Source organism: Falco punctatus (assembly GCF_963210335.1).
Source record: "Falco punctatus genome assembly, contig: scaffold_33, whole genome shotgun sequence".
Classification (NCBI taxonomy): domain Eukaryota; kingdom Metazoa; phylum Chordata; class Aves; order Falconiformes; family Falconidae; genus Falco; species Falco punctatus.
In genome coordinates this window covers 323,699-350,614 of record NW_027660146.1, presented here as the reverse complement: position 1 = coordinate 350,614, position 26,916 = coordinate 323,699, and the positions used below count along the sequence as shown (strand labels likewise).

Sequence of the window (26,916 nt, the reverse complement as noted above, 5' to 3'; positions counted from 1 at the left end):
TAAAAGCAGTGATTTATTGGAACTCTACTCCTAAAAACCAGCTTCTGCCTTCTCTGTGACAAACTTAAAAAGAATCCGCCGGTGAAAACGCAGACACCTTTGCAGTGCAGTCAGGCCAGGACAAGTCTCCTAGCCTGGCACTTTCTTTGAGGGGCGTCTTTGTAACTCACCCTGGCAAAACCCTCTTTCCTCCACAAAAACACATACTCAATGACAGCAAGCCCACCTTTACTGTTCTTCTCCAGCCACATTTTTCAGACAAGGTCCTGAAACCAAACGCACTCTATGACACCTAGCAGATGCACAGTCAGGTTCAAAATGCACACGGATGAAATGCAACGGCTTTGTGTCCATTCGGACACATGGAACGAGCTGTGAAGCTACAGCTGAACACTCTCTGTATTACCAAAAGCATGCAGGAACAGAAGGAAATTCTCGCAGGGGCCACCTGCTTTGAAATAGCACCAGTCACTGCAAAGCAAAGCAGTGACTCTGGAGGAACGACTACCCTGAAACAGGTGGAATTCCTCTTTCGACACCTGGCCTCATATTATAGAGCATGTTTCATGCTATGTGTTAAAAGCATTCAACTCATCTTATGTTTGCCTAAGTGCTACGAAATGATCTTTTCCCAAAGAAAGGGTATCTTTCATATCACTGATTACATTTTTCTTGCTTATTCAAAAAAGACTGCAACATATAAGCTACAAATACAAGCAATGAATAAGAAACGGCAAAAAACCAAGGTCCAACAGCAGAGAATGTGCAGGGTATGATTTAGTGCGGAATGCAACTGATGCACATGGAAGAAGCAGTGATGGCTGAAGTCTATAAACATCTTCTCTCAGGGCTTCTTTTACGTTTGACGTTTGTGCTCAAGGATTCACTCTAGAAAAACATGACTTCAGCTTACGCCAAGTGCACCCGTGTAGAGGAAGTGGGTTAGTTTTCTCTGCACTTGTCTTTTTCAGGCAACTGCATAACATTCTACACAATCTTTTGGTAAGCTGGAAGTTTTCACATTCAAGTCTAAACTGGAAAGCTAGCAGAAAAACCTCCCTGTGCTTAGCACAGGAACTTCACAGCTTTCAAGCCATTATGTTCAAGAGTAGGAACACTCCTCTTTTTCCTTAAAAATGCCCCCAACATAGTGACACATTACCTTGTTTAAGTTCTTCAGCGATTTTTTCATCTAGTTCCTGCCGTACCTAGAATTATACAGAAAATACAGTTAATATTTTAACAGTTACGTTTTTCTAATATTAAACTTCTAAAACATTCTTAAAATCCACACATAATGAGAGAAAACCTAAAAATATAATTCCAAATAGACACATCTTGGTTTGGGGTTTGATTTCTACTGAAGAGAAACTTTTGGTCAGTCGGGCTGCAGCTGCCTCATTGCTCAGCAACGTTAACAAAACAATTTGTAACTCACCAGCTGGATTATTACTGGGCATTTAACAAAATACACAGGAAGAAAGCAAGAAAGCCTAGCGCAGTTATTGCAGTGAAGGTACGGCTGAAGTTTATCATCAAACACATGAACAGAATGTCAGCTACATGCCAAGATAGGTACAAATGCCACCCACAGGGACAAATCAGCCAGTTGAGGCTGGCTTCTGCAACTTCACAGAGAGAAGAGCTGCACCAGCAGCTGCTGCAGGATTGACATACACCATTTGTATAGAAAAAAGCATGTGCCAATATTCTTCTTTTCTCCACCTTAAGATGGGAAATTGAAAGAGCTCCTACAGATGATGCCAAAACTTCTTTATTGTTATTGCAAATACCACGACACACATTTATAAAAACATAAAAGCACACACAATTTTTTCTTGCAAACTGTGTACCAAGAAAAACAACCGCAGCTACAGCTTCTACGCAGCGAGTGCTGTGGGGTTTATTATGTAGCTGGAATCAGCCTGGATCACTACAAAGGAGCACTTACGCCTCTTCTCCCCTAGAAAGTGGGTATTGTTACCAATTAAGTTATTCTCACTTATGATTCTGCCTTCAGAAGCCTTCACAAGAAGGAATCACATCTCTTAATTTAAGAGTCACAGTCCAAGCGCTATATGCTGCTGTTTACATTTGATGATACCTGCTACTCCTACATTTTTTCCATCAAATCTGTGACACGCAGAAGTGAATTTCCAAACAGATATCATACAGCTTCCAGGGCTACGATGGCCATGAAGATGCTGCAGGGCTTGGACCTCGTGAGCTATATGGAGAGGCTGAGAGCTGCAACTGTTTCTTTACTGGAGAACAGGAAAACTCAGGGGGACCTTATCTATGTGTATAAATACCTGGTGGGGGGAGTACAGAAGATGGAGCCAGACTCTTCTCAGCAGTGCCAAGCAAAAGAACAAGAGGAATAGGCACAAATCCAGATAGAGGAAATTTTAACACAAGGATTTTTACAATTATTATTTTTAAAAAAATTGTAAGCATGGACAGACACTGGAACAAGTTGCCAGAAAAGGTTGTGGAGTGTCCATCCTTGGAGATGTATAACACCTGGCTGACAGAACAGTGAGAAACCTGCTGTGGCTGACCCTGCTTTGAGCAGGGGTGATGCTGGACTAGATCATCTCTAGAGACCCCTTCCCCTCACTCATTCTGCGACTCTCTTGATTTTAGTACTGAATTCCTGGGGGAAGGAGCATTTATTTTATGAAATGAGCAGACCCACCTAGCAGCATAACAACAACAAGAAGAACGGAAACACTGCACAGGGTACTCAACAGGACAGAGAGAGCAAGAGCCTCAGGAAGGAAACCACTCTGCTTACCCTCACAAGAGGAGCAGTAACAGGCAGTAACTGCAAGGGTCAAAGGAGCGGGGTTGTAAACCAGCGAAGCGGAGGGAAGGGCTCTCTCTCCAGGAACACAGGGATAGCTGGGACCAAATTCACCAGATCCTGCAGGAGAAGCACCACTCCGTGATACTTCATTGAAATACTCTGTGCCAACAGAGCTGCATGAACAATGGAAAAGGACCCCCCAAATCTCTAATTGTTTTCAAGCAGGTACAAGCAGAAGCAAAATTCCGGGGAGAAAGGACCCCCTAACTCCTGAGACGAGACACAGGTAACAGAACAAAGCAGGAAAACTAATGCCTAGACCAAAATACGGCCCAAACCCAGGACCAAGCCCAAGCAAAGTCGTAGTAGTTAGTGGTGTTAGAAGAAACCACCTTCCCTGGTTTCCTGAGTCTTCACAATGACTAGAAGGTCCACAGGACCCTCCGCAACACGTACGAATCAATCAAGAGAAGAAAAAGGTCTTGTTTTCCTCTTATTCATTCCATCAATGTCTTTGTGATTCTCATCCATGTCTGAGGGAAGAGAAATAGGTGGAAATAAAGCCAACACACTGATTTCTGAAAAGGGAATGAATGAAGAGCCTAGCAAAATACACCTCCGAGGACCTTAACTTGCCTCCACTTTTCTCCTTCCCCCCAAACCCCTCGGAAAGGCATCACAGCTGAGTGTCCCAAACCTTCTCACCTCACTGCACATCTCTTCAGGCGGTAACACACCAGGTGTTCATTTGCAGCAGGCACCTTCTCAACAGTTCTTTTTCAGAAAGTGGTGTTGACTTACTACTTATCCACACAGGCTGCTTTAGCACAGAGTAAGCTGGATCCTATAAGACTCCGTGAAATGATGCTCCGAGTCTGGAGTACCAGTACTGTTCTGAAGTTGAGTTCCTAGACACAACTGCTGCGACCACCAAGAACTTTTTGTATATCAGAAGTGGCAAGGAGGGTAAACCAGCCTACTCCTAGAGCTCAAAGTTCCATTATAACAGATTAAATCCATAGACTATCATCTCACAGATGGTTAACTACCACAGAAGCCATTGCATTACATCTCACAGATGGTTAACTACCACAGAAGCCATTGCATTACAAATACATAAAGCAGAGAAGTCCCCTGCAGCAGTCATTCTTTCACTTGGACAAACTAAAGTTCAAAATATGTGCAGTGTTAGGAAAATGTGAATACATCAGCAAGTTTTAATCAAAACCTAACAGCATAAACAGACAACATTTCCAGTATAAAATACCATCCCAACATTAAACAATGCTGGCTGCAAACCTTGCCATGTATCTGGCTGCAGAGAAGAGAGACGGACAGATTTTTGATGAAGGAGCTGAAGAAGAAAGAAAAACGGCCTGAAGTTCACAGGTCGTCAGTGAGAAACAAGAACGTGGCCTACATGTAAATGAAGCAAGTAAAAAAGCTAACAACAAAGACTGCTACAAGAGTGCAGAAAGCCAAATCAGAAATGGAACAGAAATTGGAAGATGAAGTAGGAAGCAGACATTTCCCTTCCCACATTAAACTGGTTTCATTTATCCACTGATTCACCCTGGTTGCAGAGTTCACTGTTCTTGTCTGTCAAGACACCCATGTTCATTTTCACCAGCCTTTGGCACAGCTGTTAGGATTTAAGCTTGACATTTGTTAAACCTAACAACAGGACTCCAGTCCCAAAACCTCCTTGCAGCACTTGCAGGAGACATTCCTTGCCTTAGTCTATGGACTAAGGGAGCAGGTCTGAAATACTGAATTGCTAGTTGCTACGGTCACTGTCTAATTACATGCACAGAATTTGTCAAGTACTTGTAATTTATTCCACATTACTGAAGCTCTAATACAAATAAAAATCATCAAAAAAACCCAAAGACATTGCATGTGATTGGGATTCTACTGGTTAATAAGCTTGTGCCAATATGAACTTTTTTTGTATTTTTAAAGATCCTTCTGCACTTCAAGGTTATTCATTTCTGTAGCGTAATATATTTCATAAAGGGGAAGGGGCTATACTGTAATGGAACACATTTCTTTATGCTTTTTTAAGAATAACACGCTCATTTTTTGCTGAACTTGTGATATGACCATCTTCAACATGTACGGCTCTATGTGTAATCACTGATAGTCATGCTTAATGTTTAGGAAAACGGTGCAATCTTTCAAGCCTTTAAACACCAAATTCCTTAGTTAAGTCTAAAGAAGAAACTGTGTCCACTTGCTACTGGAGCACTTCTTCCTCTTGTCAGCATCATTTACCAGGGTTTTTTCCAACAGCTGCAGGACCAATGAATGAATACCATCATTTTGAATAATAGCAGTGTGAACTATTTTCACCTCTTTGCCCCTGAAGCTATTTCAAAGCTTCTGCACAAACGAAATTCACACAAACATCTTCCCCTTCAGAATGGCTGGCATGTTCCCTACTTCCAATAGCCCTTCTCACCTTGAGGAAGCTACTACAAGGAACACCAAATCTGCAGAGAGCTTTGACTAAAAAAAAGAAGCCTCAAAGGACTGCCTGAGGCACACTGCAATTTCAGCTTCTTAACTCCCTGTCATTTAGAGCTTCAGTGGCAGAAACATGGGTCATCTCCAGCCAAGGCAGCACTGCGCATCCTGAATTTAAAGGCAAGGCAAATTCTGTAGAAGGGAAGCAGGTTAGTGGGAAAACAAAGCTGAGGCATAACTGAAGTAAACAGTGAAGTGAAGAAAAGGCTTAGAGTCAGAGAAACTCTTCTGTTTTGAAACAGTCTGGTGAACAGACAGAATACTAGGCAGCACAACCAGCAAAGCATTTCAAAATAGACTAAAACTATAATCTCTGATTTCTTCCCTCATGCTCCAGCTTGCCTCCTGAATGGCACGGGACTCCTGCGGAAATGACAGCACAGACTGTGCATCTGGTGATTTTGCACTTGGAAACTGATTGAGATTTGCCACCCGTTATTGTATGCAGAGGGATACATGCAGTTTTTCCCTTTTGTTACTTCCTGACTTCAAAGTCTTACGTTCCAATTCAATCCTCTTTTCTCAGATGCATGTTATGCACATGACATACTGCACCCGACTGAGAACAATTAAGCCCGCAGTTCTAAGTGAAATACTCACCTAGTCCTCTAGCAACTACTGCACCTCTGAGAACTCAGTTCCTTTCTTCTGAAGGACTCCAGAGAAGACCAGGTTTTAAGACTTCCCTGAATACACTGAACGTCAGGTGACTTGAGGCTACAAGTGGTGCCACTACAATTAGTCTCAGTTGTTCCCTAACTGGTGATTACAGGAAGAAATATCATAAAGAGATGTGCAGCTGGATTTAGTAACAGGGAGGTTATTCTTTTTTTCCTGTTTCTTCTTCAAAAAAAGAAACCACAACTGTTAAACCCTTTTCTTTTAAACTAGGACAGCTTTTTTCCTAGAAGTGGGATGGTTTCCTCCTTTGCCTTTTTCTTCTTGTAACATCTCGCTCCCATCTCTCTCTCTTTTTCCCCTGCCCTCACGTGCTCCCTGCTCCCTGTCCCTCTTGTTCCCTTGTCCTGGCTTTCTCCTTACTTCAGTTTTGTAGTGGATCCCTGAATTTTGCCTCCTTTCTGCTGCTTGCGTGCAGAATAATCCCTGCAGGTGGTACAGTACTAATTGCCTCCCATGTTCTTTATGCAGCGTTATGTCCACCCCTCTGACACAAAAAACACATTCGCAACGATACAGAAAAGTTCATCTCTTAACTGCCGCTGCTACGCACTACCTACACACTGCTTTGTCCGTTTTTGTTTTGTTGTTTGGTTTGGTTTTTTCTTTTTCTTAAGCCAGGCACAGTATGCAGACACGTTATTTAAATGGATTCTTTCCAGTGTAGGTGGACCACCGAACCAGGGTAAGGCTTAAAAGTGAGCGAATGCTTCTCACATCCATTCAACAACAGAATATGCGAGGGACAGACACTGACTGAACAGGCAAGCTTGCCCATGCCTCAGTCCTATGCTAGGTGGGAAACGGATTACAACGACTGACATCTGGTTTCCAAGTCTCATGATATCACGTTTACGTGATATTACGTCTGTGAGGGATGTGCTATCATGCTGACTGCTAATTACAGGGCATACTTTGACCAGAGGTACGCAGAGGTTGCAGCTTTTGTACAAAATCAGAAAGCTCTGTAGACTTCCTGAGGAGCAGTTACATATAACACCACATAGCAGGACCCACAAAATCAAATGCCTCCTATGCACAGCATACGTCCCGCACTCAAGTGAGAAGTTATGTGTCCTGTTCATACCATCCTAGTTTTGAAGCATCCCTTTGTTGGTATTGTACTAAAACAAGTTCCGGTGAAGAAACGGCTAGCATGAACATCAGTGAAGGAGGAAAAGGTGTCTCAAAGAAAGATGTCTGATGGGATTTTGCACTCATCATAAAGTTAGCTGTTTTAAAAAAGGTCATCCACAGAATGGCTTGGGTTGGAAGGGACCTTAAAGATCATCCAGTTCCAAGCCCCCTGCCATGGGCAGGGACACCTTCCACTAGACCGGGTTGCTCCAAGCCCCACCCAGCCTGGCCTTGAGCACTGCCAGGGATGGGGCATCGGCACTAAATTTTACTGAAGAGCTTCTTTGGAAGCTTCCTATGCCACAGTATTCTTCATCACAGTTTCTCTTGCAAAAGAATGTTGTTACGCAGTCCGTCATTTAGATCTCAGTATTTTTTGGTCTTTGAGCACTTCTGGAAATTTGTATAACCCTGATGACCAAAAGTCTTCGTTTCTACCACCTAGTTGTGTACTGTTTTGATGAGCAATTTGGTTTAGCATATTAGAGCATATGGTTTGGAACTAGAAATGGATTCTAACTTTAGACTGAAAAGCACAACCTTGCTTACAGATACTCTTCAACACTAGTTGAGAACAGTATTTAAAAACGCTTACCTTAGCCACATAGGCTTCAACTCTGTTTCTTGATGGTAACGTATTCACGGTCGGGGTTAGGAAGCTTCCTGCTAGATTTAGACTTCTATTCAGTGCCGGATTGTTGCCAATATGTCCCAGTTCAGTTGAATACAGAACTGGACCACTGACAGCGCTGCTTGCAGTTAAAGGTTTGCTTCTATGGCACTCCTGAAGGAGCTTAGCGTTGGCTTCTGCTAGTCTCTCATTAGCTCTGAAACATTCAGAAGCATACAAAGAATTATCTTTGGTAATAACACTTCCGCAAAGTTACCCTCCAGGTCTTTGATTATTATCTGACTTCTGAAAGTGGAAGGGATTAAGAGAGTCCAAAAAAATCTCCATAACTGGATCTGGGTTTTTTTTGGAGAGCCTATTTCTAAGTAATCACTCTACCTGCAAGAAGCAGCAAGAGTTAACCAATACTTTGGGCTTCTCAGCATTAAGGCCTCAAAGCAGTCTGTGCACACTGTGTGTTTACATAGCTCTTCCTGAAAGGTACATCACCTGCATAAGAACTCTGGGCTACCCTTCCTTTCCCAAAGAAAGCTGAAACCTATGACATGCGGCTAAAATGGAAGCCAAAAGATTTTTGTTGTTCTTCTTCATAGCATCAAATGCCGTTCTCTGAAGGGCCTATCCTTATTCAAGCAGTAAAGGACATGACATTATCTTTTCTGCCATACTTAGAGTAAGAAGAGGAGATTAGAGACTGGCAAAAAGGCTGCCTGTTAAACTCAACTTCAAAAATATCCTATTAACGCCATGATTGGTGGTGTTACTGCTGGAACACTGAAGAGAAATGAAGATAGTTCCAATGAACAGGGGGGAGCCTTAAGGTACTTTCATCACAAATATGCTATCTTATGCATAATGCTGACCAGATGTAGAAAAGGTATTTAATGAAGAAAACTGCTTGAGGAAAAAGTAGTATCTTATTATCACCCCAAAAGAGCAGGGACTTACCTTTCCAGTTTTTTTGCTAGGCATCTTCCATTTTTAACTTCCTCCAGATACAGGTCTTTGTACTTTTCCGCTTCTGCCTGTGCGGATTCTTTTTGAAAAATACTGTCTCGTTGGGTATTTTTTATCCTGTCCAATTCACGTTCGAGGTCTCCAATTCTCTGTTCTAGCTGGTTTGTCACCAAAGCATGACGACTGGCTCTGATTTGTTCTAATCTGTCCTGGGAGGCTGCCTGCATCTGAAGTAGATACACACTTTCAACCACCGCAAAGAAAAAGAGAACTCTCCTCGCCAGTCAATTGCGTGCACCCAATTTCAAGGGCCCAGCTCTATTCAGCGAGGCAACTGTGCCTCCTCACTGCCATCAGCGACCAGGGCACAACCCTGGAACTACCACACCAAATGATTCTTTTCATTCAGAAAGAACCCCCATCTTAGCACTATTACTCATCAAAGCTACTGATGGAAGAACACTATCTCTGTAGGACAGGGCATAGCATTCCTCAAAGAAATCATGGAGATGCCGCACCCCCAGCCCCCACCCTGCAGCTTTGGTGACTTCTTTTCTGAGCGTTGCCCCTTGTGCAATGACTAAGGAAGATGTGTATGGCTGGCTGTGACAACTCTAAGTTGCAATACCCATTCAAGGATAAACAATGACAACAAGACCTAAACAATGAGAACAGACCAGTGGACAGTGATACCCCTCCAAGAACTGCAAAATGAAAACCCACCTTGGGCAAGTTTTTGATTCAGGGCCTGCAGGCACACTGCACGCACATGAAAGCATCTTGCCCAACCATATTCCCTTCTCCCACTGCCCTTCAGGAAAAACAGAAGTACAGCGTAACACATGGAATCAGGCACCACCCCCACCCCTAAAAATGACAACCAAAACAGAAGTCTATAACAGACACACACAAGAAATTAACTTACCTGCAAAAATAGATTGACTTCTTGCAGTTTTTGCCTTATTTCTTGTGCAGCTTGTTCTTCCACCTCTCTTTTGTATTGTTCTATTTGGCTGCGATCCACCATGTTAGTCTCCATATGGTGTTTGAGATTAGCCACCTCTTCTTTCAGCTGGCTTTTGCTCTTTTCCAGTTTTTCATGGCTCCCACGCATGGTGGACAACTCCTCTCGCAAATCATGATTTTGTGCTTCTAGCTGCATGCCTTTTTTAGACTCTATCTCCAGCTGCTGGGAAAGTTCATCAACCTGTAGACAGGAAAGGGGAAAAAAACAGGGAACTCAGAGGGATCTAAAATTAGTCAAATCTGTGAAAATTGGTAAAGGAGTTGGCCATCAACACTGTATTTACCATCTGCTGATTCAGTGTTAAAACAAAAGTGAAACCAGGCTCTTCTTTTAAAACAAGAACAGCTTTCACATCATTTCTGACAGCATTCCTCAGGTTCCCATCCTTCCTCAGTTCTGCAGTGGGTCACAGACCAAGAGGTACCAAACCAGCGGCATTACACCCGCAGGGCTAGGCTGAAAAGCACTAGGGCTATTCTTCTGCGAGATGTTCATACGATCATAGGAAATCAAACACACCCATACCCAGTTACATCACAGCCACATTCTGGTTTCATCAGAAAAAAACCCCATGTATCATGCTTCAGAGGAACTGTCACATGCTTTCACACGGTCAAAGCTTCGTCACAGAACTGACAAGACAAGAAACGGATACCCTTTCCTTCCATTACGCTAACAGATCTGGAAATAGTGGTTCAGAACACCGCTTTTGCAGCACTGGTGGCAGAAGACAGTCTCTTTAGGTCAAAGCTACGGTTTGTTTTCAAATGATTTCCAGGAAATATCAGACTTCCCATAGGTCCCAATGGTCAACTACAGTTTCTATCCCCTTCTTTCCCCCTCCAGAAACATCCATCGTCTATACCTATTAACCATAAAACATGATATCCCATCATCTTTTGTTTTTAAAAATGTGGGGGAAACCAGCAGAGTCAACACTTGAAAGAGTCTCTAAAATAAGTAGAAACTTTACACTTATTTAAAATTGCCCAAACGTAATTCCATTCCCTGTCATTCAAAATAGCTCTTCCAACAGGAACACAAATATGCTGCTAACCTGTGAACTAAAAATGAGCCACTCTCAAGGCAGTTGACTCGTTCTACAACAGTATCTTCTAAAAAGGAGCATAACTTTGAAACACAGCTACTTTAGCAACAAATGAGCGGAGAAGCAGATAAAAGGTTCCATGCTACCAAACAGCCAGAGCAACCTCAAAAGCGTTTCTGGGTCTCCATGACAAGGGAAAGACGGACTGAGTCAGCTACTAGTAAGCAATAAGTTACTGCATTCATTTTTTCTGCATCACCTCACACTGCATCGTGCCCTGGGAAGCAAAGACACCATTCCGAAAAGCAAACCCCCAACTGCCTCCTGCTCAACTCGTGCCCGAGACAGGCTTCAGGGGGTGACCTTGGGCAAGGCCAACTGCACAGAGTTGTTCCGAGTGACGGTGGCGTTACTCCCCTCTCTTCCGAGAGGGAATGCATCCGTCGGAGCCCGACGATGCTGCCACGGCCTCAAGCTGCAGCCAGGCCTGTGCTGGGCCTTCACTGCTCTCAGCCCTGGCCCTCACCCATGGACGTGACGTCCCAGTAGGACTGCAGACCTGCCCATCCCTATGGACCGGCCTGGTGATCTGCACTCTTGGAGGACTCTGCTTACTGTCCCCAGAACTGTCCCCAGAACTCTTCTGCTCTTCTTGGTGAGGGCCTGTGGGGCTGATCCCTGGCCTGTGTGGTCACAGACCCTGCCAGCCTTGCTGTGGCTCTTGCTTTGCCCTTCCTCTGCAGGACAGCCTACCCCTGATGCGCCCTCACAGATACTGCTGTGATCGTAACACTTCCATCTTTACCCCTAAGAGCTACATCAGTATTACAGTCGCCTACTACTGTGACCATAGAAGGAACATCAAAAACCAGCCAAATAATTTCAGAAATACAGCCAAGAAAACAAAAGTCAAAGTCAACAACATGAAAAGAAGTATGAAGAAAGAACAGAGGTTCCAAAAGAAAAACCACCACCACCAAAATAACCCAAACAAAGCAAAGCTCACCTTTGCTCTTAATCTGTCAGCTTCATTGACCATTTCAGAATATCCGTTCTTCATTTCTCCCTGCAAATTCAGCTGGGACAGTCCCCCTCTCTCCTCATACACCCTTAGTTTCTTCGTAGCTCTGCTCAGCAGCCTCTTCAACCTGCACAGCAAATTAGTCACAAAAACAATGAAGCAAAGAAACAAAACTGGACTTTTTCACATACTCTCATGTAAACAGCACAGACACGGCTTGCTTCATCTTTAACATGCTTGACACACCAGGAATTACCAGGAAAAAACAGTATTCCTGTGCCACATACGCTTGGAGAGTCCAGATTTCACCTGAAAAGAGGAATGAAAGACTCCCTTTTTCCCCGGAGAACTGCAGGGCAACCTGCATCTGCAGTTGTTTTGGCAGCTATTGAAAACTAGGGGCTGGTGTACAGAAGTACCTTGCAAGAACTAACACGAGGCTGGCATCTGCTCACAGTTAGGTACACCTATTTTTACACTAAAGTTTAATAAAACATGACTCCTACGCAGGGATACCTCTTCACCACGCTAAAAAGCCGTACCTCTTACAGTCTTTCTGCAGATCGAGGTTTCTTTTCATTTCTTGGGCCAGACGTAGTTCAACTGCGTGTTTCAACTCTACCAGCTTCTTCACTTCCTTTCTTTCACTCTCGCACTTTCAAAAGAGAAAAGCAAGATGTATCACACACACAGAGCACAGGAAAAATACCTACGTACAGTCTGTGCATCTAGCGCTCTCCACAGAGAAGCTGCCGGACGTCTCCATCCGTTAGCCACGTTCCACAGAATGCCACGGGACAGAATTCCTGAGGATATTCCATCCCTTCAGGTTTCACATCAAACAGACCAATACGTAACTACAGAAACAGATGCCCTCGCTGAAGCAAAGGCCATCCTCTTCTAGACAAAAAGGTGGAAAAGATGCTGGAGAACACTTTTGGCAGTGCCTCTGCTCACAGTAGGGATTACGTAGGTATGCACTTCATGGGACAACACTGACCCATCTAAAGCTTTCATGGGATCTTCCACCAACCAGCAGGCAGGGGCTTCTAGAGGAATCAGATCTTTTGGAGTTCTTCAACATTTTATGAACTAAGTAAGAAGAATCACCTTTCTTGATCAAAGCTTAGACTTGGATACCTTTTTTCTGCTCTCTGCTTAGATCTGAGGACTAACATCCCGTTTGCCAAAACCTTCCGCAATTCCGAGAGAAACATAACAAACCAGAACAAATCGGTATTCTTTGGTCCCATGCACATAACATACCAGGTACACTGTAGAAACAAAATAATTTCAAGAACGGACAAACTTTAAATTGTTCTTTCTAAGCATATCCTTTACCTCGCTTTCTACTTTGTCAGTCTCGTATTCGAAGACTTGTTCCCTTAAATCAGTACACTTGGCATTTAAATCCTTGTTTTGCTCTTCTATGAGATAAATTTGCTTTTCCCTATCAGCTCTGAGTTTGTTCAGAGTATCATTAAACCGGTCCTGCACATCATTCACTACTTCTTCTTTCATGATCCTCTTGCTCTGTGTATCTTCCAGCTGCTGACGCAGTAAAAGGTTTTCACTCTGGAGCTGGGCCAATCGCTCCTGCAAGGACTCCTGTTTTATTACAAGTTCGCTTACTGGATCTTTCTCAAGTTGTTGAGCACGATCACATTCCTTTGCCTGACGCTGGGCTTGACTTAATTCTTTTTGTGCCATTTCTACAAGCAAAGTTTTTTCTCTGAGGGTTTGCTCCAACTGGTGAAGCTCATTTTCTAGCCTATTAGCTTTGCTTTCAGCTTTACACAGCTGCTGAGACAAGCTCTTGTTGGCTTCTTGTGTGTCGGAGAGGTCATGATGGAGCTTGTCTTGCAAGCGATGCCATTCATCACGTTCTCTGTGAAATCTTTGTTCAGCATCCTTTTCTGATGACCGATGATGTTCAAGTTCTTGAACAGCAGCATTCAGGCGGGAATGAAATGATTTGATTTCTGTCTCTAGTCTGTCTTTACTTGCGTTTGTCTGCTCAAGTTTGGAAGTCAGCACTGCAGATTCTGTCTTTAGTAAGTCCAGCTGTGCATTGTACTGAAGAACTGTTTGTGTTAATGCTTCCTTGTTCAGTTTAAGTTCCTTTTTGAGAGCTTCATTTTTTTCTTTCAAGGTCTTATTTTCCTCTAAAGATTTTCCTTCTTTCTCCTGGTGCCTAAGTCTTACTTGATTGATTTCTAGCCTTAGCACAGCAATCTCATCTTGTAGTAACTGATTCTTGTACAACAGATCCTTTTCTCTCTCAGTGTTGGATTCCTGAATGACAGGGAACATGAATAAAGAGCCAATTGGGAAATGAATCTACAAAAAAAACTTCAGCAATAAACTGCATTTTAACATTTCTAATACTGAAGCATGACTTCAAAGATGAAGTTTCAGGCAATAAGCTACTCTGTGAACCCATGCACATGTACAATGTACGTACACAACGGAAGTGCAACATATCCTTAAAACCTAAATGAACATCCCAAATACACAATACCCCCTTAAACCTACAACCAAATAATAAAATTATTTAAAACATCTCAAGTGTAAAGCTTTTAAAATGACAGTGCTTTCTTGTATGTGCATGCCTTTATAATATTGCCTTTAAGGTTGAATTAGTTGTGCTACAGATCTGGTAAAAACAAGGCTAGAAAGGGTACTTTCCTTCTCAAATGTCTTCTGAACACTTACCCTTTTGTGTTACTGGAAGTTAGCTATGAAACTCAATCACCCCCGGAATGCAATAGTCCTGTATATTTCCTCTTTATTATATGTATAACTTTTTTCGACTTAAACACATTCATCCTACATTTATTGGGCAGCACAGCCAAGAACAAACAAGGCTTCCAAGCACTGCACATTCTTAGGAAATTCAGTAAACTCTTTTCAAGATCTCTTTGAATACAGTGTTTATGGTTGCTTTTTCTCCTCCAGTTACTCTAACTCCTACAGAGAGTTGAATTCATTGTTGATATTCGATCATAAAATTTCAGTATGTGGAGGTGGAAAAGAAAGGCATACTTGAAGTAAGTAAGTTCAATAAGGGAATAACTAAAAAAAAAAAAAAAAAAAAAAAGCAATGGAAACACAAACACTGTCAAACAACTTTTTCCTGGTCAACCTTGACATAGGTAGCTAGGTGTCTCATTGCTAGAAACCCTAAAAAGTGATAATAAAATGTCTGTGAAATGACAAATAACAGATAGGTTAAGAAACGGGGTAAATAGTGTGTTCTATTAGTTTCCGACTTGCCCAAGTAATTCAGGTACATACAGGAGTGGTGCTGCTTTCCAGAACTTTTAAAGACATAAGAGAAAACAGGAAAGGTATTTACACAGTTAAGTTACACCGGTAAACAGTAAATAAACCATCAAGAAACACGGGAAGTTATATAAGATTTATTATGACTTTAAAACAAATATGGTGAAATCTGACTTATTAAAAAAAAAAATATCTGCTTACCTCTGAATTTTTTCCTATAGATCTTCTTGTCTCTTCTTCTAGTTCCATTTGTCTCCCAAGGTGGTTGTTCAAAATTCCTTCTTGAAGGGCTCTGGCCCTCTTTTCCTGAGAGCGCTGTGTCTGTGTTTCATCACGTTCCTCTTCAACCTACAGTAATACAACTGCTTGCATCTCGAGAAAAATCAGAGCTAGCAATACATCTTCCCACTCTCCCCAGAATACCTGAAAAGATTTTTGATTCCCCACAGCTATGATAATCCACCTATAAAGAATAAATTTTAATTTTCTTCTGAAAATTTAAGAAGAAGAAATACAGGATGTTTTGTAGTAATTTCGAAAAAAGTCAGGCTTTGCCTGAAATACAAATGAAACCTAAATTCTGAAAAAGAAAAAAAGGATGAATAAACTGCAAAGCCAAAAAAAACCAACAAAACAAAACAACAACAGACCAATTGTGAACCAACTGTTCTCTACTGCCCTCAAAATTTGGCAATAGTTATCCAATGCCTCTTCCATGAACAAAGCACCTCCTTCTCTAGGCATACTGGAATACAAGTGAAAAGAAGCAGAAAAGAAAGTGTTTAATTCATTATTTAATATACCTGTTTCAAGAGCTTTCTCAGTGTTCTTATCTCCATTTCTAAATTCCTTGAGTGTAACTCAAGTTTCTGTTTCTCCTCCCTTTCTTTACAATATTGATCTTATTTCCTTTGCAGTTTTTCTCTCATTTTCTCACAGAGCAGCTCTACTCTGAGTCTCTTTGCTTCTTCTTGTTTCAAAGAACACCTGGGATTTAACAGAGTATTTGAGAAACAAAAGCACTGATACAAAAGTAGATGTTCCACATGATGAACTTGCAGAGACAACTCAAACCATAAAAAAACTTAAATGTTTCCAGATTCCATATTTTTACTGTACTTTTCAACTTTTTAAAGAATTCTAACTTCATTCCATTGTCCACAGTATCAGTTGTACAAAATACGGAAATAAACCATTGATTGATTTACCAGTTTTTTGTAAGGTTACACAGGGAAATGCACACTAGTGTGTACACTTCTATCATAAAAAAATAAATCCTCTTCATATTAAAGCCATTATGTTGAAAAAGGAGTTTGTTGTCTCATCGGATCAAAGCATCATAAACTTTTACTATGGTTAATATACATTTTCTTAGTATACTGAGCCTACATATTAGGGATTCAGTGACTAGAAGTAATACTGGTGAATCAGCACGCCACTTATCTATGGCAACAATTTTTCAGCAAGCCTTCTGTAAGGCTGCCCACAGACAGAACAAGCAGTTTCTGTTTACTCGAGAAGGATGTCAGTGTTCAAAACCAGATTCAGAAATGCATGGGGTTTAAGCTGAATACGATTAAAAACAGGTTTAAAACCTCAGTGGATCTACCTCTGGGAGAAACTACAGCAATTTCATTTTGAAGCTGACTTACAAGGAAAGCCTTATGGAAGGTCAGCTTCTTTACCAACTGAAACAATCAGCAATGAGCACTGACATGGTAAAAAACGGTCCATGGTGTGCCCACGGTACCCAAACAAGAAAGCAGCTTTGTATTTGGTCATTATTTTGACTATTTTTTCCCATATATTCACAACAGTGAACAAGAAAAAGGAAAAATCAAGTGTCAACGTAAGGGAAGAACTGCCAATTGAAAGCCTGCTTTAGAAATTCTGCAAGACAAGAATCAACCACCACTAAAATTACTTGAAAGACTGACAGAAACATTTGTATTTGAATGGCGTATATTGCAAGGAGAAAGCTTTACATGTAGTTTCTAGTGTAATTTCGCAAAAAGTGTAACTTTTGAAAGTATAAATTTAACGCTGCTTGGAGAATTCACTTAGAATGAAAATACTACTTCTTTATACTTGACAGATGTTTGAGGATTTTGAACACCTGCTGAAGTCAAACCCAGGCCAAGCTGGGACCGGCCTCGTCTTCCTCGTACCCCCCTCCCCCGCGCTGGGAGGCCCAACTCCCCCAGGCCCAGCTCCCGCAGCCTCCCCTCACAGGGCTGGTGCTCCTGCCCCCGGGCCAGCCCGGCATCTCCCTGCCGACCTCACACAGACTGGGCAAGATCTCCTGGGCTGGGCGGCCAAACACCGGGCCCCGGGCTCGAGACACAGCTCAGCAAGCCCTGCGGAGGGGTGGGCACTCACTGCCCCCAGTGCCCTGGCACTGCTGCCCTCCATACAGCCCAGGCCGCTGCGGGCCGCCCCAGCTGCCAGCTCACGGTGGCTCCTGCTGAGCTCGCTCTCTGCCTGGGCCGCTCCCCAGCCACGCCGTCCCACCGGGGATCACCACAAGGAGATCTCCCCTCCCAGGCCAGGGCTCTGCAGTTGTCCTTGCTGAACTGCCTACGGTGCCTGCTGGCCACCCCTGTCTGACGTGATGTCAACAGCGATGAGAAACCTCACACCTCCGGGTCTAGCTCAGGAGTGTGGGGAAAGGGGCAATCCCAAACTCTCTTTCTCACTTTGCCACAACCCACACAAGTAAGTTCAGGGTGGGCGAGAAGTCAGGAGGGTACACAGCTGCAAGAGAAAAGGTGGAGCGGGAAGCAGGGCAAAAAATCCTGAGATACCTGCAGTGAAAGAGTGATGTTGCTTTTCTGTAAGTCTCTCCTCGCCCTTTTTAAACACATGAAATACTTCTATGCCTGTGCACACACTCATGTAATTAATCAGAATTTGTGCACAGTGACCTTATCATTAACTTGGCCAGCATGCTCAAAGCACTCTAAACAAAAGCAAAGTGTTTGTCAACACGAAGTGCACCAGGTAGTGTGGTCACAAGAAAGAACAAGAATCTTCATATGCATCGGGTTTACAAAAAGCCTCAACACACAACAAAACCCCAAACTTGCCTCTAGCTCTTAGGTCAATTTACATCATTAAGTAAGTTTTGTTTTCAACATTCCTTTTATGCATACCTTCCTTCATCCTCAGATGTTTCACTGGAAGTGCTATCATCCCGTACTTGACCATGATTGCCACTGGAAGAGCTCATCTGCTGATGAGCCTTCTGCTTTGAAGGCTGCCTTCTACTTTTCTTTGCAACTTTGGCATTCAGGGCAATTTTACTGCATTAAACAGAAAGGGGAAAAAAAATAAATCACCAAGTGAGTAGGCTTACAAAAAACATTTCTGTGAAACAGACATAAGATGATGTCCAGAAACGACTGAGACAAAAAATATCTACTATAAAAAAAACAGACTTGACTGCAAAGATCGTGGAAGATACCCAAGTACTTAAAAAACCTGCCCCTAGGAGTGAGGGGGACACGTGGAATCTGAGCTAGAGCCAGGTTAAGCTGGAATACCTATAATATCCATGTTACAGAAAGCATCTAGAGCAGAGATTCCTTTGAAGGACAGACAGGAAAAAACTCCTGCTTTAGGTTTACATAAAAATACGTGTGCCTTCTTTAGACTTTTGAGATTCGTTTGGTAATATCATCTTTTCCCCTCTCCCGACAAAGGGCATATTAACTTAATGAAAAGGAAAACACCAACTGCACGGAGATCACTAAAATCACCTAGAAAAGGGAGTAGTAGCAAACCCCAAGTTCCTACTTTTCTTTTCTAGGCGGCCATTTCCTACAAAAATAACTGCTTTTTCCAGTCTTCAGTTCTGGTTTTGAAGATGCATTTTGCCTCAGTATTGACAAGGAAATCACAGGAATTTGGGTGGGGGTTTTATTTTTTATTTCCTTTTCTTTTTTTAGAGCAGGCAATAGATTTGAATATCATGAGCGTTGTGTTTTCTAAAAAGACATTTTCTTCACTTTTTGAGAAGCAGTGGACTACTCACTATGGCTTTCACCACTGAGAAAACTACTTCACCTACCACAGTATTAGAAAACCTAAGACACTTACATAGTACTACAAATAAGAATTAGAGATCATTTCCTTAGCTTACCATTTCATTGGCATTTCAATCAATTTTGAGCTCTCCCCAGATGAAAAACTCTTTTTGTCTTTTTCTTCTATCGTGTTTTCATTCTCCATTTTCAAACAGTCATTCTTCCTTACAGTAATCTTTTGTTTCATTTGCCGATTAGTGATGTTGTCTGATGGTATATTTAATTTACCAAGACATTCCTGTTTTGCCACCGCCTGCACTTTTGAAATTCTTCATTTGCTTTTTTCCTTCTCAACCTATAAAAAGAAAGTTAAGCTTCATGTATTTCTTAGTATTTCTAAAAGACAGAAACACTACATCCAAGATTGATTAATTCAGGGTTTACCCCTGAAATAATATAACATTAGAGAAGCCTTTTCACAAAATTACACTACAAAGCGTATCATGTCATTGAAAGTGCTTTGAATTCACTCATGATTAAAGATAACAAGAATACAGCCCTTAGAAAGAAAACAATAGTGTCTCTTAAAACATGAGAACAACAATGAAGTGAAAGCATTACTGATGGACAAAGAGTTAGGAGGACTGCACAATGTCAGTTGTAACACCACCAGAAAAGAATATCAAGTGGAACTGTGCTGGGCTCCTGCTCCCTGAACAAGGGGAGAAAAGAAAAAAAAAGATCCCAAACCCACAAACACAAATGGTTTCACAGGAAAGAGGAATTTTAGTGAAAGGCAATGAAGACACACCACGCAGATATCACAGCACATGAATTATTAGTCAAGACCCTGTTCAGAAGCTATTTTCATTCTTTGATTCAGAATCAGAACCGATAGAGTTCTATGGATTTCTTCTTAAGGCAATGTAGTGGTAACTACTTGCACTGGAACCGAGTGCCACCTGCTGTTAAACTGGAGCAATAATGCATTCCGTTTTCCAAAAATGGGGAAAAAGACAACTCTCCACTGCTCTCTTTGTTCACAAGTAACATTTCCATTAGAACAAACCCCAATTTGTAGGAAGCATCCTCCTTTAATGATGAATAGCTAAAGTGAACAGCACCGTTGATCCACAGCGAGATTAAAGAATAAAGAGTAGCAGGTGAACTACCTCTTCTGGCAGCTGTACCTTCTCTTTCTCCAAAGCCAGGAATACTATTTGCAGCATTCCTACCCTACCCTTAAATCTTCCCGTATCTTGGTTTAGTTCTTCATCAAGATTCCTTTTCAGCACGACGTATGATTGCTGAGCATTTGCAAAAAGACTTTCCATTTTTGCTTCTCCTATTTTGTCGATAAAGCAGTCCCTGGGAAAGTCATCACTAAATCCAGAGTCTTTTCCAAGTTCCCTCTCTGTTACAAAAAGCGCATTTTCACCACGTGGAGAAACTGTCTTATTGTAGGAATAATATTAGAAATGTCATCCAAAAGACTGGGTTTTAAGCTGTATCTCGGGGAGTATTCAGGACCTCCCACTACGTTACTACTACTTCCATTTGCTAGAGGCACCTTTGTATCATCCATATTATTTGTGCAATCTTCTTCATCTGTACTCCAGGTATCTTCCATGTTTGCATTTCAGTTATCTTGATCAGAAAGGACACCGAGACTTGGATTACAGTTTCCATTTTGGGTACTTTTCCACCTAGCATAAGTTTAATGTCTCCAAATTCACCTTTACTTTCTAAGCTGCTACTTGATTCTGTTGCATGAGACGAAACAGCATGAGAACTCTTCAGCTCAGCACTGAAGCCATCTTCTGACATTTCTTCCACAAGGGAAGGAGTTTTCCCACTTTCATTAATTTCACCAAGCAGCTGCTTTAGTTCTCCTGTAACGTTTTTAAAACTTGTTTTCAATTCCCTCTTCTCATTTTCAACCCACATTCTTGCATCTCTTTCTTTCCAAGGTTTTGGACTTAGAACTGCTTGTCAGCACTGTGCAGTTCCTCATTTTCTGCTGTGAAATTTCTGATGTGAAAATTTCTGCCTTATCAGTGTGATTTTCATGTGCTGTTTTTTCTATCAAGTTGATAGTTTCTAAAATATATTTATCCTTAAGTAAAGAGGTACAGACAGAAAGATTATCAAGAAAAATTACTACAGTTAATCTATGCAATTTCTGTTGCAAACTCATCCTATAATATAAATAAGGCATTTTGAAAGCCATTTTCATTACAAAAATCAAGGGACACTAAATGAAAGGTTCACTGCACACCATCTTCTTAACAAGAGAAGGACTCAGAGACAGCGGTTTCTTGGGTTAGGTTTGCCTAGGCATTAGGGTTGCTTTTACCTTTTAGCCTGCTTGCTTGCTGTAACTGCCGGCATTTGTCACAGAGCATGTTTATTTTTCATGTTTTATTGCTTTAATACCGTTTTTCATTAAAACTGCCAACATTTTTCTCACCCACCCTCCTCCCTCCATCGCGCTCTACCGTCTGGCATTGTACAGTCCCCGGCCACCTAAGCTAACCCAACGGGAATGAACATGACAAGCTTCTTACCGTTCACCACACGGAGAACTGGCTAAGGGAGGATTATTTCTTCACCCAAGCTTCAGAAATAATAAATTCCACTCCAAGGTGCAAAGGAAAGGATTTATTAGGGAAACCTGCCTGCTCCTGCCCTCATCCCAGGAATCAGGAACCCAAGCTCGCAGGAAAACCGCACCATGCCTTAACCCTACCCAGCCCCCTCAAGTCCCTGTCCCCACGCTCTGTTTCTCAACAGCTCCCACTGCTTCTGCCCCGTGTCACAGTCCTGCCCACACGCCCCTTCCCCTCGTGGTGCCTCCTGAACAGGGCCTGCAGCCTTGGTGTCCCAGCGGGCTGAGACCGTCACGCTCCTCGCGCTCCTCTCGTCAGCCAGGCCCTGTTCTCCCGCGGCAAAGACCCCTCCGCTCACAAGAGGGAAGGAGCACCTCAGCCAGACACCACCTGTCTCACCCTCCCCCTTCCCAAGCTCACTGGCCAACTACTACCACCTTGCAACAGGCTTAAGTCCTGCGCTTTGCCTGCTAGAATTAGGCACATCCCTCTCTCGTGATGCCCGGCTGTGGGGTGGAAATCATTTGCTACGCTGTCCCTTCGGGTGTTCCAGAGGACGCCAGACCCCGCTGTGCAGCCCTGCCCCGCACGCCCGCCACAAGCAGGACGCCTGCCTTATTCCCCTCTAGGATACCCTCTGAGAAAACCCTTTTCAAACACTTCACGTGGCCAAACAAGAGCACATTTTGCAGAGGCTGGGGAAGCCTCAGAAAGGTCACCACATTTCAAGGCGTTCTCTTTGACCTTTGTCTTACAAAGAGGAAGACCGGCGTGTTTCATCAAACAGATCAGCATATTATAGACAAATCTCCCTCTTCACTTGAACGTGCATTTTGCACAGGCAAAAAAAACCCCACATGTGGCTGCACTGTTTCTTAGCAGTGCACAAGAAGAAAAACACCCCTCAAAATGTAAGCAAACCAACTGAAAACAAATCAGTGTAACAGCAAGCATCCGACATAGTGACAAGGATTTTACCCCACCATAAGACGACTGTATCCAACTCTCCTTCACACTGTAACACAGCCTTCACCTACAGGACTCTCTTCAGCATTATTCACTGACTGGTAAGTTTTCTTTACCTTAGTGTATAATACAACTTACTGAATCAGACTAATCCAAAATATTTGGGCTTACATACCTGCACCCCATAATATTCAATGGCATCCTTCACATCGTCTTTTTCAGCTGATGATGACATATGAAAGGTAGATCCCGAGTTCTCACCTGCAGTGAAAAACCACACATTTTTATAACCAGCATGACTTAATACTACTTATTTACACCTAGAGTGCATCTTGAATCATCCTACTTGTGACAAAAATCTTAACATAAAATATATCCCCTCAAATTTGTGCACTCCGAGAGAAGATTATCATAACACAGATTTAAGATGCATCTGGGTGAATTCCTTTCTTCCAAGGCATTCTACTTTTTAATGTATAAGGGAAATTTGCTGAAAATCACTACATATGGTCACAAAGAGGCCATTCCTGTTTCTTAAACATGCACAACCCCAGCTTTATTCCTTGCACGACACAAATGTGTCTCTAGACATGGATCTAGACAGAGTATTTCAGTCAAACTGCTGCCCCATCTGTTCCAGAAGACATGGACGGGCCACTGAATGAAAGACAGGCTTGTGAAGTGTGGAGAAATAACCCATGATCCGGATGTTTTTACTGTTGAAAACTGGATTCCATCCTCTCCTCTCTCAGAATTTCTACGTAATACTGGACAGGTCACAAACTCCTCGGAAGCAGGCACTCACTCAGTCTGGGCTCCCCATTATGGGGTGCCTACCTTGAATCTCTGTTATATCTGAGAAATGGACTCCAGATAGTTCCAGACACAATTTAGAAGCAGCAACTCATTGTATTGTTTGTGTGGAAGGCACACTGAACGTTTTGAAGGAACAAGTATTCAGAAAGAAACAAGTCCCAGCAGGTCAAGTGTGGCATCTAAAACCAGAGATGGATTCTTTTCACCTTAATCACTCTGCATCTCCTTTCCTGCTCCATAAGCCTATGGCTTCTACCTAATAGCCTTTCAATACACAAAGCTTCGCTGCTGGAGAGGGACACAACATTCTTCCCACAAGAAAACCGAGCAAGACAGGAAGAACATAGATAAAATCATAAAAATACAAAAGGGTCCGCTATTTATGAGTCACAAGGCCAACCTTACTCTTGGCATTTTCTCCTGTAGGTGACTCCTTTTACAAACTTTCATTGTCTACGCGCTACTCCTAGAAGCCTCTCCACCCACGTACAGCAGCGGGTAGTCAGTCGGTCAGACAGACGGGGCTGCTCCTACTCTGCTTCCATGAAGGTACGCTTACCAGATTTCTTCTGTCACTTCACCAATGTTCATTCAGGTCACAAACAGCAAAATGCAGGCAGCTTCCTACCATACAATTTGGTATGTGCCATCACCCCCATCATGTAACATGGGCACCACAATTTTGCTTAGAAGATAGACTTCAATATTTTGTGGATGCAGGAGAGCTGCGACACCTCTCCTGTCTGCACAACACAGACTGAATAAGCTTTTCTGCTCAACTGTATCTGCCTGAAAGCGGGATAAAAGCAGACCTGCGAGCACCCAGGGTTTTGTTCTGCCCTTCTAAGGATGCAAGTCACATTCTCTGTTCAGAGTACGTAGGTGTCTTCGTCTTTTGGATTCTGTTTCAGAGTGCAGTCACTTTAAAATTAGGTGCCATGCTGCTAGAATGAAAAGCAACCCTAACTCCTGTTCAGCCTTGCCCGTCATGGTCAACAGGAAAGATTTCAGCAGCAGCTATTTGAGCCTGAAGTCTCCCTTTTTAGGTAAGATTTTAACAACATTGGAGCCCCTAAGAATCCTTTTCCATAGGGTTTAATCAGTCTTGACATTTCTGTATGATGGGTACAGAACAAGGAAGAAGCAGGAAAGGTGAAAGGCTACAGTGTTCCTCTACCTGCAAAATTCCAGTTCTCATCCTGTCAGTAACTCTAGTCAGTAATTATTTTTCCAACCACTGGAAAAATAACTCAAAAAACATCAACTAAAAAGCTAAGGACTTCTCCCATTAGCTGTTGCAAGTAAAATGTCTTCTTTTCTTGGAGCAGTAATTCATGAGTCTATTTTCTGTGTTACTGGCTTCTGTCAACACTGTGAAAGAAGATGACTCCTCATTGTCAAGAGTTCTTCACTTTTAGCACAGGGAGAAAGTCTTAGTTTAAACACTGGCAGAACCCTACTCCAAGGCTTCTGAAGAGCCCGTCATTCAAAAAAATGTATATAAAAAATTCACAGGGTAAACCAGATGCCAGTATTTTTGCCTGTCATTCCCCCACCTTTTACTCTGTCTGCTCTCTAGCTAGCATTGAAAGATGACTTCTCGTCATCGTAGTTCTTTCCAATTAGTCTTTACCTCTCCACTCTATTCTGAGACTTCCCTCCTCATAAATTGTACGTAATGTACATAACGATTTTTTGCAGATTACAGTGGACAGCAGCTACTTTGCTATACAGAAAACATGAGAACACCGCTATTTTATTTTGACTCAAAAATAATTTTAAGAATGTATTCCTATGAGTCAGTAACAAAGTAAATAGAATGGGAAATTCCAGCTCTCACTGAACATTTAACTGTGAAAGATACTGTACCCGTTCTCCAGATTTATGAAATCAAGTTGTCAAGGATGGCATTTCAACCCTTTTAGAGTCAGAAATATTTGTGCTGCAGGAATCATGATGCTTTGCTGAAGCAACCTAAATTCCTTAAACCCAAATCCAAACATAAACTGTTTGAAAGAAAGAAATTTTTGCATCTACTTCTTAGCACCTGACCTTCAAGGTAACATATGGGTAAAAACCAGCATGACGCAAATGAATAAAGCCACAGAGGAAAAACAGCTGACATGAAACAAGCCATGAAAAGGCAACCTTTCCTTTCTGTGTTTGTAAAATTGTAACGTACTGGTCCATTATGGGGCTACACTCCACATTACTGTGGAATACAGACATAACCAAAACTCACGTTTTAACTGAACAACCTCTAACAAATACCTGTGTGTCTTACCAGACCACTGTGCAAAATAAAGGGCAAAAGGGGACCTGTTGCTTACCCATTGCAAACACATGAAAGGGAGAAGAGCGAGAGGAGGAGGAGGGAGATACTTCTAGAGAGAAGTTACATCTCTATTATTGTCCAAAGAACAACAATACTCTTTTTTTTTCTTCCCCTAAAGCGAAGATGCCAAAGAACTTGGAACTATTTGTATTCTATACTTAGAAGTTACAAGTCCACTTACTTGTCTACATATCTGTTCACCTCTCTCTGGTTTATATTGTCAATAGCCAATTGTAGAAACTCTAAAACCTGAGTGGCAAATTGTTTCTTATCTGATTAACAAGTGTGATTAATACAAAATACAACACAAATTATCAAATATGCAAATTGATAAACATTAGAACAAAGACATTAAAAACCCATTAAGTTTACATATCCTCTCCCAAATACATAGCCGCCCAGCTAGCCGCCTCAACTTTAGCCTTGTCTCCGAAGAAAAGAGAATTCCTGAAACACGCTGACACTAATTTCCTCCCATCTTGTCTCTCTTCCTCACCTCCCTCCCCTGCCTCTGAGCCTGCTGGTCATTTTCCATGATACAAGAGAGGGAAGCCTCAGAGGAACGTGTTTGTACATGTTTCAAAACAACTGCCAGGCAGGTAGAGAAAAGCCAGGCAAGTAATAATTCCTGAAAACTACAGCTACGGCACGAGCCCAAGAATTACCCTTTGTGGCTCACGGGCAGCTCCTGGACAGCCTAGCCTACAGATCCCTAGCCTGGAATCAGCCACAGCACATGCTCAGAGAACCAGGAAAATCAGGAAGGGGGGGGGGGGGGTTGAGCCACGGAAAGAAAAGCAGACTTCAGGACTGCCTGAAAAGGGGAGATGACAGCAAGTACGGTGTAGGAAGCGTACATCACGGAAGGGTATGGACAGTGCTGAACAGCAGACTAGAGGAGGGAGCAAACACATACACCGAGGATTATTTCAGTACACCTTCTGCTCCCGGGATGCCTTGCTAGAGCCATTAATTTAATATTAGAAAGAAAATTGCAAGTACAAAGTGTCTGTCCATAAAAGAACACTACAAAGAGATTGTTATGA

The 26,916-nt window shown here is 42.3% G+C and overlaps 1 protein-coding gene across 1 annotated transcript in view; it reads right to left on the bottom strand.

The window, feature by feature from the left end:
- Positions 1–1,361: 1,361 nt before the first annotated feature.
- Positions 1,362–26,916, bottom strand: part of LOC308057798 (ankyrin repeat domain-containing protein 26-like) — a 29,598-nt gene continuing 4,043 nt past the window's right edge. The window contains exons 6-13 of the mRNA XM_080411843.1: positions 22,895–22,980; positions 15,321–19,499; positions 13,176–14,129; positions 12,377–12,489; positions 11,820–11,961; positions 9,664–9,945; positions 7,746–7,977; positions 1,362–2,926 (exon numbers count right to left, since the gene is read on the bottom strand). Of these exons, the coding sequence (XP_080267969.1) occupies positions 7,972–7,977; positions 9,664–9,945; positions 11,820–11,961; positions 12,377–12,489; positions 13,176–14,129; positions 15,321–15,368 (1,545 nt within the window). The 5' untranslated portion in view covers positions 15,369–19,499; positions 22,895–22,980 and the 3' untranslated portion in view covers positions 1,362–2,926; positions 7,746–7,971. The remainder of the gene's footprint in view (positions 2,927–7,745; positions 7,978–9,663; positions 9,946–11,819; positions 11,962–12,376; positions 12,490–13,175; positions 14,130–15,320; positions 19,500–22,894; positions 22,981–26,916) is intronic.